Genomic DNA, 14,530 nt, shown 5'->3' with positions numbered 1-14,530 from the left:
ATAGACCTAGTGCAGCTCGTATTAAAAACAAATCACACGCGGCTGTGTTGATGGCTGGGCAGCTGTTAGTTACAGCATCAGGAACCGTTAAGCAGAACTAAATTAATATTGTTATTACCATATATATCATATAAAGGCTAGATGTCTTAAGGCGGAGTCACTTCCGGCATCACCGGCGGCCATCTAACCACAGTGGAGCAGTGAATTAAGGTGAGTGATCAGCATGCACACAAATCCTCTTATCTCGCTGAAACCTTGACGGATTTACAAACGGTTTGGTTTCTTACTAACGCTATCAACGTGGCTATAATTCCGAATGCTTGAACATTTATGTTATAATTATTCATATGTATGCAGTGTCATAGCTACATCTCTGAGCAAGTTATGGTTATTTAAAAGTACATGCACCATGTTACGAGTGAGCGAGCACACTGTGGTATGATGGCCGCCGTGTGCGGACGTCAACCTCCATTGGCCAGCAGCGCGCACAAGACATCTAGCCTTTATATGATATCTATGGTTATTACTGGTAAAGTTACCGGGTAGGCTACCGGACATTTTCTCACCGGTTCCCAACTCCCAACATCTGTGCAACTGTCATTGTACTGTAGCCTATGTCAGCATTGCATTATCTCATCTCATCTCACCAACAGTTTAATACTTAACTCACACATTCAAACATAGTCAGAGAAGGGTAGTCTCATCTTTCTCTCCGACCACATATACGTTCCGAAACACTCAAACTGCGCTGCTTTCACAGATGCTTTCTTTACTACTCCAGTAATGTGCCGCCACATTTTTTAGCTAAAATCCAACGAAATGGCTGACTTCGTTTAAATGTCAAAGAACAACAGTTGCAAAAAAACAACAACAAAAAAACGCAAAGACCCGGCCCCTTTAGTTACTGTTGCTATGTCCGACAAGCTACACCGCGCTCACGCCAAACCATGATCTCACGCAATGAAAAACATCGCGCAGCAGAGACACTGACAACACGCTGACAGACAAGACAGTCCAGGTTACTTTTGATATTAAACAAAGTCTCAACGTTAAAATTTGGTCATTTTTAAAGAAATTTAGAGTACCGTTACCGTAACCGTTTTGTGGCTCTGTAATGTGTCTTGATAGATCGCTGTGGTGCCTCTGTTAAAGCTGCTCGTGAACCGATCATCTCTTACTTCTAGTTAATTTATAGCATCAAATAAACATGAATGACCATAAGAAGTAATGTAGTTTTAACTGCGGAAAGATGTCAGTAGGCTTACTCAGTACACTCTGTTTTTTCAAGTTCAAATCCTCCAACGTTGAACTCTCCAGGTGTCACAGTTCTGTTCTGTTTGAGTGTTTTTGTCACTGGTCACATGTCTTCCTTTGTTCTGTTTTCCCGCCACTCCTTGGTTTCCATGGTTACCCTCATTAGTTCATTTGTATCACCTGGTTCCTCGTTAGTCTTGTCAGCTGTGTCTTGTTTCCCTGATCTGTTCTCCCCTGTATTTAAGCCCTGAGTGTTTCAGTCTTCACTTGTCGGTCAATGTTGAATGTTAGGTTTTCATTGTTCTGAGCACATGCTCCCTTTTGTTTGTATTTGTTTAATGTTAGGTTCCTGTTCTGAGCACACGCTCCCTGTTTTTTGTGTATCTGTTATATTTGAGAATTAAAACCTTGGAATACTTCATCTTCGAGTTCGCCTCCTACTTCATCCCACCCAGGAAGCCTGACAGATTGACCGACCATAAAAAAAAAAAAGAAAAGATGGGGAGATTGATTGCGGGGATCCTCTGGCCCCGAGCTCGTAAGCTGGTGTCGAACAGTGCAGACCTGGCTTTGAAGATGTTCGACCCAGCCTTCATGTCAGTCAGAAAAGCCATTGAATACGCCGGTCCAGTCGAGCCTGCACTTCACGCCAGTCCAGCCGAGCCTGCACTTCACGCCAGTCCAGCCGAACCTGCACTTCACGCCAGTCCAGCCGAGCCTGCACTTCACGCCAGTCCAGCCGAGCCTGCACTTCACGCCAGATCTGCCGAAGCCAAGGCAGTATGCGTCATGCCCGCCGCCCCTGAGACTGTGAGCGTTATGCCCGCTGCACCTGTGACTGACAGCGTCGTGCCCGTCAAGCCAGAGACTTTCCGCCCAGTATCTCCTGTTCCTGTCCTCAGCCAGAGTCCGGACGAGAAGGACTTAATTGACCTTTTTTCAGAGCTTCCTTCGCCGCTGGTCCCATCCAGCTCAAAGCCCTCTTCATCGCTGGTTCCGCCCAGCTCAGAGCCCTCTTCACCGCTGGTTCCATCCAGCTCAGAGCCCTCTTCGCCGCTGGTTCCGCCCAGCTCAGAGCCCCCTTCGCCGCTGGTCCCGCCCAGCTCAGAGCCCCCTTCGCCACTGGTCCCGCCCAGCTCAGAGCCCCCTTCGTCGCTGGTCCCGCCCAGCTCAGAGCCCCCTTCGCCGCTGGTCCCGCCCAGCTCAGAGCCCCCTTCGCCGCTGGTTCCGCCCAGCTCAGAGCCCTCTTCGCCGCTGGTCCCGCCCAGCTCAGAGCCCTCTTCGCCGCTGGTTCCGCCCAGCTCAGAGCCCTCTTCGCCGCTGGTTCCGCCCAGCTCAGAGCCCTCTTCGCCGCTGGTCCCGCCCAGCTCAGAGCCCTCTTCGCCGCTGGTCCCGCCCAGCTCAGAGCCCTCTTCGCCGCTGGTCCCGCCCAGCTCAGAGCCCTCTTCGCCGCTGGTCCCGCCCAGCTCAGAGCCCTCTTCGCCGCTGGTTCCGCCCAGCTCAGAGCCCTCTTCGTCGCTGGATCTGTCCAGCACAAAGCCCTCATCGCTGGATCTGCCCAGCACAAAGCCCTCATCGCTGGATCTGCCCAGCACAAAGCCCTCGTCGCTGGATCTGCCCAGCACAAAGCCCTCGTCGCTGGATCTGCCCAGCACCGAGCCCTCGTCGCTGGATCTGCCCAGCACCGAGCCCTCGTCGCTGGATCTGCCCAGCACCGAGCCCTCGTCGCTGGATCTGCCCAGCACCGAGCCCTCGTCGCTGGATCTGCCCAGCACCGAGCCCTCGTCGCTGGATCTGCCCAGCACCGAGCCCTCGTCGCTGGATCTGCCCAGCACCGAGCCCTCGTCGCTGGATCTGCCCAGCACCGAGCCCTCGTCGCTGGATCTGCCCAGCACCGAGCCCTCTCTAGTACCCGGGACTTTTCCCAAGTATTTTTTGGGGGGGGGCCATAGGGCTCCGCCATGGCCACCTGAAGGGTCTTCACCACCATGGCCACCTGAAGGGTCTTCACCACCATGGCCACCTGAAGGGTGTTCACCGCCGTGGCCACCTGAAGGGTCTTCTCCGCCATGGCCACCCGAAGGGTCTTCTCCGCCATGGCCACCCGAGGGGTCTTTACCGCCGTGGCCACCCGAGGGGTCGTCTCCGCCATGGCCACCCGAGGGGTCGTCTCCGCCAGGGCCACCCGAAGGGTCCGCACCGCCATGGCCGCCCGAGGGGTTGTCTCCGCCATGGCCGCCCGAAGGGTCCGCACCGCCATGGCCGCCCGAAGGGTCCGCACCGCCATGGCCACCCAAGGGGTCTTCTCCGCCATGGCCGCCTGAAAGGCTGTCTTCGCCCTGGTCACCTGAACTGCCAGCTCCGCCCTGGAGGCTCCCTGTCCTGCCAAGCCACGCCCTTGTCAGCCTCCAGGGCGCCCACCCTCCCACCCTATTTGTTGGTCTGTCTACGGCGCGAGGACGCGCCTACCGGGAGGGGGGAATTATGTCACAGTTCTGTTCTGTTTGAGTGTTTTTGTCACTGGTCACATGTCTTCCTTTGTTCTGTTTTCCCGCCACTCCTTGGTTTCCATGGTTACCCTCATTAGTTCATTTGTATCACCTGGTTCCTCGTTAGTCTTGTCAGCTGTGTCTTGTTTCCCTGATCTGTTCTCCCCTGTATTTAAGCCCTGAGTGTTTCAGTCTTCACTTGTCGGTCAATGTTGAATGTTAGGTTTTCATTGTTCTGAGCACATGCTCCCTTTTGTTTGTATTTGTTTAATGTTAGGTTCCTGTTCTGAGCACACGCTCCCTGTTTTTTGTGTATCTGTTATATTTGAGAATTAAAACCTTGGAATACTTCATCTTCGAGTTCGCCTCCTACTTCATCCCACCCAGGAAGCCTGACACCAGGTCAGCTCCATCTTTAAAATATAGAACTAGAATTTTCTTCTAGTTTGATCATTTTTATCAAGCTTGTATGTTTATGTTCAGTTATTTCACTTTAATGGCAATGAAAAGGACCTATTAATTGTCATTAAAGTGAAATTACTGAACCTAAATATACAAGCTTGATAAAAATGCTCATTTTAGAAGAATTTTTTTTTCTTTTACATCTGAAGTCTTCATGTATACACATGTACAGTGCTATGCATAAGTTTAGACACCCATGCTAAAGTTGACTAAAAAGAGGAATAAAAAATCATCTTTTGGAAATTTAACTTAATGCCTTAATTTAAAAAATTAGGAAAAATCCAACCTTTAAGGACACCAATTTTCTTTGTGAATGAATAATGTATCGTAAATAAATAAATGTTCTTCCTTAAAATACAGGGTGCATAAGTTTGGACACCCCTATGTTAAATTCCCATAGAGGCAGGCAGATTTTTATTTTTAAGTATTTTAATTTTTTTGGGATACTATGCATCCTGATAAAGTTCCCTTGGCCTTTGGAATTAAAATAGCCCCACATCATCACATAGCCTTCACCATACCTAGAGATTGAGATGGGGTACTTTCCATAAGATCATCTCTCAATGCAAATCAAACTAGCTATTAGGCTAACTGAAATAAAACCATGCCAATCTCTAGGTATGGTGAAGGCTATGTGATGATGTGGGGCTATTTTAATTCCAAAGGCCAAGGGAACTTTATCAGGATGCATAGTATCCTGGATCCATGAAGTAACTGGCCTTTAAAAATAAAAATCTGCCTGCCTCTATGGGAATTTAACATAGGGGTGTCCAAACTTATGCACCCTGTATTTTAAGGAAGAACATTTATTTATTTACGATGCATTATTCATTCAGAAAGAAAATTGGTGTCCTTAAAGGTTGGATTTTTCCTAATTTTTTAAATTAAGGCATTAAGTTCAGTTTCCAAAAGATGATGTTTTATTCCTCTTTTTAGTCAACTTTAGTATGGGTGTCTAAACTTATGCATAGCACTGTATATGAATGTGTGTGTGTATATGTGTGTTTTGTATCTGATCTCAGTGTGTTACCCTACATGTATGTATATATATAAATATATACACACACACACTGCTTGTGATATTGCCATCCATGTTTATGTGTGTGTGTTGTTTTTTTTTCTGAGGTAAAATGTATTGGCTAAATGATATTTAACTTATTTGAGAAATTACACCAAAGCTCTTGACAAAGGCGTGATCTGCGAGCAGCTGACCGACGACTCCTCTGAATTGTGAGCATGAACGACGTAAAAACGCAGACGAAAGCAGAAAGAAGAACTAAAAACATTGCTCTAAGTTGGTGCAGTCAGTGGAATGGGCTCTTTAAATTTCCGCGCTGATGTGACCGCGCATGTTACGTGACAATACCAACCGTAATACCAGTACGTCCTGACTCCATTCATACTACCCGTATTCATACTATATAGAGCATACTTTTTTAACAGTCGCGAAGTATGTTCTAATTTAAATGTAGTACCTACTCCCATAGTACGCGATTTCGGACGCAGCTCTAGTCCATATAGGGAACACATGATAAAGTGCCATAATCATGTGACATTCTGGGGATTTTTCAAAAGGGGGGTTGCAGCTTAATAGTTTAATTGACTGTTTAATTTTATTACTTTAAATTATTCTGGCTCTGTGTGAGGGAAAATATGCTTAAAAGTAATATAATAAATAAATGAGCAATACTCACGTCAGTGTGTTGAGTTGACAGTGTTTATCCTGCAGTAGAGCAGCGATCTGATTCACTCGTGTGTCTCCTAGTTCATGTTCACTCAGATTCAGCTCTCTCTGGAGTAACGGGTTTATACCCACAACTCTATTCACATACTGACAGGCTTCCTCAGCAGCAGGACTCACAAACCTGCAGAAGAGGCAATTCAGGTATCAACTAAATGTCCACTGCATTACAAAAAATGATTGATACGATAAAAAACGTAATTATTGTTTTAAAGACAAGCTTAAGTTAGTTATTTAGATGTCAAATTTTTCTTTAAACATTTAAATACACAAATAAATATATATTTAAAAGAAACTAGAGCAACACTCAGTCCTAAAGCAAACATAAGCATAAGAACAGAAAGGTCTCACAGAGCAGAAGGGCAAAAGCTCACTAGATCATGATTTTCAGTATGAATACAGAGTGTGAAATTAAGATCTTTCTGTAAAGCAGGAGGAGTGAGAAACGTCAGCACAGAGAAAAAACTGTCTTGTGAAACTGCATGTTTGAGAACATCTGGAGACTCATAGACCTGGTGCAGAGAGATGCAGTGAATCTGGGCTTGATGGAAAACTATTATTGTTAATTATCAAGGTATACTCCTGAATGTCAGCACACATATACTGACCCATAATGTCTATTTGATCTGTAGCTCGTATCACAACTAAACTGTGTTGACGGTTATCATCATCATGACAGAACCTGCAGCATCTGATCTGATCTTGATCATTTTGATGCAACAAATTGTACAGCTTATTATATAACTAAAATAATATATTAGTTATGAATATTTAGCCTGCATATAGCTAATTTAGTTAATTATTTAATCTCGTCTCACCTCAGTGTCTTCAGTTGACAGTCTGGATCCTGCAGTAAATCATTGAGCTCCTTCACTCCTGATTGTCCAGGATAATTTCCTGTGAGATCCAGCTCTATCAGGTGTGAAGGGTTTGATCTCAGAGCTGAAGCCAGAGCTTTATAACCTTCTTCTGTCACACTGCAGTTAGAGAGTCTAGAACAGAGAGGAAAACATTCAGCTGATTAATCAGTTAAACCTGAACAATATAAATCCTTAAACTGAATTTGATTTTATTCTTCATATTCTTCGTATTGAAAGTCAGTTGCAAAAACTGACAATTGAATATGGAGGCAAACAAAAGGCTCAGTGAACTTTAATATGTTAGACATCAACATCCCTTTCAAGATTGCAATTAACTAAAACTGTACAACTCTGAAAGTCTATGATCTGAAAATGGTCGGAAAATTTGAAAATTAAAGTTTGGGAATGGCCCAATAAAGTCCAGACTTCAATTCCATTAAAATGCTGTGGAAGGACTTGAAGCACAGCTCATGTTGGAAAGCCTACAAATGTCACTGAGCTGAAGCAGCTTTGCAAGGATGAGGGAGACCAGGGGCGCAACTACCCAGTGTCAGAGGGGTATGAAGCAACAAATTTGGCTAACAATTTAACAATTCTTTGAGTGGTGGAGTTGAAACGGGTTACATGCTTATTTCACAGATAAGAATACAATTTTAATTTGATTCAATGGTTATTTCAATTTTACTTGGCTTTTTCAGCCACACTTCAGAGAACTTTAGAGCGCTAATGTCTGTTAACATCTATCTTTAGATGTTCCCCTATCATCCCCTTTAGATGTATCCCCCTAACATCTATCTTTAGATGGATCCAACATCCACTTGGATGAAGGAACATCACCTGCAGCTCAACCTGGCAAAGACTGAGCTTCTCATCCTCCCTGCCAATCCGTCTATACAACACGACTTCACCATCCAGCTAGAGTCATCATCAATCACCCCATCAAGGTCGGTCAGAAATCTCGGAGTAACGCTTGATGACCAGCTGTCCTTCACAGATCACATTTCAAAGACAGCTCGATCATGCAGGTTTGCACTGCACAACATCAGGAAGATCAGGCCTTTCCTAACTGAGCATGCAACACAACTTCTCGTCCAGGCCCTGGTCATCTCTAGGCTTGACTACTGTAATGCTCTTTTGGCCGGACTTCCAGCATGTGCAACAAAACCTCTACAGATGATCCAAAATGCTGCAGCTCGTCTTGTCTTCAACGAGCCCAAGAGGGCCCACGTCACTCCTCTGTTCATCTCTCTGCACTGGCTACCTCTCGCTGCTCGCATCAAATTCAAGGCATTGACACTTGCTTACAGATCTATCACAGGCTCAGCTCCCTACTATTTTCACTCACTCCTACGAGTCTACATCCCTACCAGACGCCTACGATCGATCAACGAGCGACGTCTCGTGGTTCCATCACAGAGAGCCACAAAATCACTTTCCAGAACATTCTCATTCACAGCTCCATGCTGGTGGAACGCTCTCCCCGGCCTCATCCGGAATGCAGAATCACTGGCAACATTCAAAAAACAGCTGAAAACCCATCTCTTCCGTGAGCACTTAACCTCATAAAAAAAAAAAAAAAAAAAAAAAAAATTCCTTTGAAACATCACTTATCAGACTTATGCTACTCTGAATAATGCCTGAACTTTGTATTCTGAGCACTTCTTGCGTTGTTGTTGTTTTTGCCTCTTCATGATGACTCGCTTTATTTAGTCCTAATTTGTAAGTCGCTTTGGATAAAAGCGTCTGCTAAATGACTAAATGTAAAATGTAAATGTCTTTAGCCTCGACAGTTTTTTTTTGCTTTATCCATCTTTTTCAACGACAATTCACTACTTCTACCTGCTCGCTCAGTGCTCACGGCGCCCCTCGCAATATTACGCTCGCGACATCTTCAATGTCAAAATTCTATGATGGAATCTTATGAGGGCGCCTACTCTAGCCTGTTAGTCCTCTAAAATGTTATATAACATTGAGGAAATGCAGAAATGATTTAGAAATGCACAACAGCAGCTACATATAGAAAATACCAAAAAAAGAATTGTAATTATTTATTTTACCATCGCATGGTGCTGCGCCCCTATGCGCCGCATATAGCGCATACCCACTTTTTAAGCCACTGAGTGAGACAAACGGACCAAAATACCTTAATAGTGGTGTAAAACACTCATAAACTACAGGAAGTGTTTAGTCGAGACTAGCTGCAAAGCTGAAAGCAGAATCAAAGACAAACAGCTTCCTCAAAAGCACTAAAATACATTAATCCTGTTATATACAATCTTAAGATAAGTGATTTCTACTAGATCTCACCCTCCTTTCTGTGGCAGATTTACCAGCTCTAACAGAATCATCTGAATTCTGACTCAACACTAGGTATGCAAATAACGATTAAATCACTAAATTATAAATTACTATAAACAAAAACGCTTATATTGAACATCAAACTTTTATGAACAAATCAAATAGGACAGATGGCATAGTATACCCCCATTGTAACACTGATAAATGAAGGTCTTAGTGTTTTCCCCTAAATTTAAAACAAATGCTTAGTTTGTGGTTCATTAGTATTAATGAAAATACATCAATCATAAAATAGTACAATGATAAATTCACTTATTTTAAACATTGGACTTTTATTAACAAAATTGATAAGAAGGATTATATGCTATACCCACATTGTAACAAATAAATAAAAGATCTTTGGATTGCTTAGTTTGTGGCTCATTATTATTTTGAATGAAAAACACAACAACAATAGAACAAAGACAAACTTACTTATATACAAAGAAATGCAAACTTTTTTTTATAACATTTAGCCTCTGGGATCGTCCCGTCAGTCATTGCACCTTACTTTAGTCATGTGACTCATGTGGCTCAACTTACCTCAGTATCTCCAATTTACAATTTATATTCTTCAGTCCAGTGCAGAGCAGCTTCACTCCTGAATCCTGCAGATTATTATTGTTCATGTTCAGCTCTTTCAGATTGGTATCTGATCCAAGAACTGCAGCCAGAGCTGAACAGCTTTTTTCTGTTAAGTTACAATCATTTAGCCTACAATAAATCACAACACAGAATTAGATGGCACACATATAATACATTTTCTATATACAAATATTAAATACATTTTCCATTCTTTTTTTTTTACATAAACATCATACAATGCATTCAAACAGCATTCATCTACAAAAAATACTATTTCCAGTACATTAGTATTTTTTATTCAGTGACAAATTTCCTAGATAAAATTAAGCATGTTTGAAAAAAATATTTGCGTTAAGGCTATAGGATATATAGCTATAGCTATAGGATTTCTTCTCTATTTCTGTCACCTGATGGAGTTTGGGTTCTTGCCACTGTTGCCTCTGGCTTCCTTAGTTGGAGACACTTAATATTCAACAATATTATTGACTTGACTGCACTGACACTATTAGATGAGACAGTTCACACTTGTATGGCAAGTTAAAGGCATTTCACTATGATTAAAAAAATGCCTTCATTCACATGTACACATGTCTTTTTGTTATAAAATCTGGCTTTTGATAAATGTTTATTTGTAAATCTCTCAATCTACATATTACATTACATTATTATTACATTAAACAACAGAATTACTGATAAAAATAAGCATTTAAAATGTCTAATTACTGGGAGATCCAGAGGAACTGTCACGGTGTGGTGCAGGCAGAAGAAGACGAAGGAGAATCAAAAGTTCCAATGCAAACTTTTGCTCACAATATAAATAATACAGGTACATAGAAGACGGGCAGAAGGTTCACACACACTAAATACAACGGAGATCGGACAAGGACTGACTGAACAGAATGGAACTTAAATACAAACACAGATTACACTGATTAACAGAACACAGGTGAGATAGATGACAATTAGTGGTCGACCGATATTGTTTTTTTGATGGCCGATGCCGATATCTTAGAGAGCAGGATGGCCGATGTAAAGCCGATATTTTTATTATATACTTTATATTTATTTTAATCAATATTTAATAAATGCTATATAAACTAGAAAACAAATCTTTTTTATGCTTATACTTTAGATGGCAACTTCTTGTATAATCATCATCCCCCCTAATCATTATGGTCATGAATTTACTATTGAGAGCAAATAACCTTAATTCAGTGGATTTGGCCATTCATTTATTCAATAATGAAATGTCTTCAGCAGTAGGCTATTTAGCTCAAAGGAGCTCTAATATCAACAATGGTAAGTTTAAATTGTCTTCCGTAATATGAGTCGGAAATCAGTCGGAGCCGCAGCAGGCAAGGCTAACCCCTGGCCACGGACTTAATGATGAGGTGGTGACGCGTTCATGTAACCAGTGGGTGACGTCACTGCCACTTACACACTAAAAAAAACTGTCACAAAGAACCGGCAAAAGTAATGATTATGAAGGTGTCAAATAAAGCAAGCAGATATTTTAATTGTTAATTAACCCCCTGGGGTCGACAATCGCGCCGGCGCGATAGGCTCGCTTTTTTCGATAGGTGTCTTACAAAATTTAAATCAATGTATTGTTTTATGTGGATGATTAGGCAGGGTGATTTTTTCTTCATCATTTTGAAGAAAAAACTCTAGGAGACAAAATGCATTATTCAGAAGTCTTGTGGACACATATTTAGTATGTGTTTTGTGGCCTTATTTCAGAAACTTTCATTTTTAGTTTTTTCAATAACCATGCATAAACATTATTCTTTCAAAAATACAAACATGTATACATGTTGCTCACATATTATGGTAGCCCTGTTTGTGCTAAATAGAGTGTAATTATACCTTTGCCATTAAAGGTGAACTAAGTAACTTTTTTACCTTAACTGAACAGCTTCGTAGTCAATGGAATGGTTATATTACTTATTTTGGGTTGAATGGTGGTCGTTTCGCACCCCCCTGGTGCCCGTGAGCGGAAAATCTGCACTTGCAACTTTGAGCCGGCGGGTCGCCGGCCGCCGCGTCAGGAAGTATCGCGTGATATCAGGTCTCGCGATGTAAACAATTGCTTTACGGCCAAAAGAAATCTGCTAAAATGCTGTCATTATTGCGCTCCCTCACGCTGTTCGAACCCGAATGAAGAAGACGTTTTAAAGAATGTCCCATCTGCTTTGATGTCGTTGATCTACTAGCTTCTGGTGTCTGAGAATCACCAACGAGTTTTTACAACAGTGCTGTCAAATATCTATTCCGAAGCTGTGGGGGGAGCTCAAGAGAGAAAACTGCGAGCAAAAAGCGAGAAAACAGCGAAGAAATCCTGAAACTACTGAGCCCTGCTTTAATGTTTATAAGCAACTGAAAAAAGCACAAATGTCAGGGCATGTCAGAACATCTCAAGGACCCCAAAAACACCTCAGACCCCAGAGGGTTAATAAACTTGTGTTTTCTGTGTCAGTGTCGATTGACGATGCAGACTTGACATGTTCGCAGTAGTGAACGCGCCTCTAGAGAGAAATGCACATTTCATACGATATGGATTACATAAGCAGAGAGTATAGCCAACTGTTTCTTTTCATTTTGAATTGTTTTGTTTGATATAGACATTTCAAGCTTTCTATATATATTTTTTTTCATCATGTCTGTGAGGCAAGTAGCCTATACTACTCTGAGTTTCGATTAGAATAGAATAGAAGAATAGAATGAGGCATTTATATAGCGCTTTCATATGTACTACTGTACACCCAAAGCGCTTTACAATCATATCAGGGAATCTCTACTCAACCACCACCAGTGTGTAGCATCCACTTGGATGATGCGACGGCAGCCACAGTACAACGGTGCCAGTGCGCTCACCATACACCAGCTATAGGTGGAGAGGAGAGAGAGTGATAGAGCCAATTCAATGGAAGGGGATTATTAGGAGGCCATGATTGGTAAGGGCCAATGGGTGGAATGTGGCCAGGACACCGGGGTTACACCCCTACTCTTTACGAGAAGTGCCATGGGATTTTTAATGACCACAGAGAGTCAGGACCTCAGTTTAACGTCTCATCCGAAGGACGGTGCTCTTTGACAGAATAGTGTCCCCGTCACTACACTGGGGTGTTAGGACCCACACAGACCACAGGGTGAGCACCCCCTGCTGGCCTCACTAACACCTCTTCCAGCAGCAACCTGGTTTTCTCAGGAGGTCTCCCATCCAGGTACTAACCAGGCTCAGCCCTGCTTAGCTTCAGTGGGCAACCAGTCTTGGGCTACAGGGTGATATGGCTGCTGGCTGATTCACTTATAAGACGAGCTCCAGTTCACGGGCAATGCCAGTGATCGCTCTGGTGCCTCCAAGTCCTGATGTCGGCTATATTTGCTTCTTATTTTTTAAATCCAGGTGAATTGTTGATGAAACACTGATTAAAATTAATATTAATAATGCATTAAAATGAGTGATGCACCGATGTGAAAATTGTGGCCAATACCGATAACCGATATTAATATTGCTGTTATGGCCGATACCGATATTTACAGATGTCGATATCTCTGTATAGAAAACACATTTTTATGATAATCAAATAAAGAGCTATTTTCCAAAACACAAATTTTTATAATATAATGCACGACGACACACATGCATTATATTGCACTGCATATAATGTGTGCTGGTCAACTTGTCTAAAATGAAGAAACCCCTAGAAAAAAATAAAAAGAATTATAAAAAAAACAACAACAACAACAAAAAACGTAGGAACATTAAGATAGGCAACTAATTTATTATTCCAATATCCAAATATGATATTTGGCTTCTATTTGTGACGTGCTGTCTTTGCGTTTGAACATTGCACATTTTAAACAGGCATTAGCTGAATAAATGTTAGCCAATACAAACATATTTATAGAAAACAGTTGACAATGAATAGACAGGAGTCCAATAATAGCATAACTAATCACTTATTCTAAAAATAATATCAAGAATAAGTTAGACGAATCCGACATATGAAAACACGGATGGATAATACAAAATGTTTTCTGACATTTTGACAGAAAAAAAAAAACAAGCAAGAACAAAATTTAAACTTAGCCCATCAATTTTCATTTTACAATTATCTTCTCTCTCTGTGTGTGCGCGTCCGTGTTTGTGAGAGAGAGCTCGCGCAGCACTGATACAACAGTACTTTTTAATCTATAGGTAACGAACGCGCTAGTTTTCATACAAAATAAATATGTAACATAATTAGGTAATTTAGTTATTATTAACACAATAATGTAACACATGAAGGCTATGTTTCTCAACACTGAGAATGAATAAATAAACGCCTGTTTCTCCAGACTCGCGCTTATCATTAATCCACAGATCAAACGTGCTGACACTTTTGAGAAAAATCTAATTCGAACGGGTATCAAATATCAAGCAATGTATTCGAATATCTACGAGTCAAAAAACGATCAGTCAAAAAATGCGTCATGAAGAGGAAAAAAAAACATATATAAGTCGCACTGGACTATAAGTCGCATTTATTTAGAAATTTATTTCACAAAAAAAAAAAAAAAAATGTTATGGAAGGGACAGTTCTCCGTTACGGACGCGAGCGATCTGAAAGCGGCACTAAAAGACTGCTTTAAAACTTTCACAGCGACCTCAAACAGAAAGCACAAAGCCTGTCTTTAAATTTTATTTCGTTTTGTATTAATTGTATCTTAATTTTGATCAAAGTTTCATCAACCAATTGCCTGGATTTAAAAAATAAGAATTAAATAGAAAACATTTAATCACGACACGGAGGCGCCAG

At 41.8% G+C, this 14,530-nt stretch overlaps 2 protein-coding genes across 2 annotated transcripts in view; both read right to left on the bottom strand.

Annotated features, from left to right (window-relative positions):
- Window positions 1-14,530, bottom strand: part of LOC311305794 (uncharacterized protein) — a 1,216,100-nt gene that overhangs the window by 251,122 nt on the left and 950,448 nt on the right. The window lies entirely within an intron of this gene.
- LOC311298864 (NLR family CARD domain-containing protein 3-like) overlaps window positions 1-14,530 on the bottom strand; it is a gene marked incomplete at its 5' end in the record, with an annotated part of 30,267 nt that overhangs the window by 10,653 nt on the left and 5,084 nt on the right. The window contains 2 exons of the mRNA XM_084422180.1: window positions 6,034-6,070; window positions 9,687-9,857. Of these exons, the coding sequence (XP_084278306.1) occupies window positions 6,034-6,070; window positions 9,687-9,857 (208 nt within the window). The remainder of the gene's footprint in view (window positions 1-6,033; window positions 6,071-9,686; window positions 9,858-14,530) is intronic.

This window comes from Rutilus rutilus, assembly GCF_951802725.1.
Source record: "Rutilus rutilus genome assembly, chromosome: 1".
NCBI lineage: Eukaryota > Metazoa > Chordata > Actinopteri > Cypriniformes > Leuciscidae > Rutilus > Rutilus rutilus.
The sequence above is the reverse complement of the archived record's forward strand: the minus strand, read 5'-3'. Positions and strand labels throughout refer to the sequence as shown.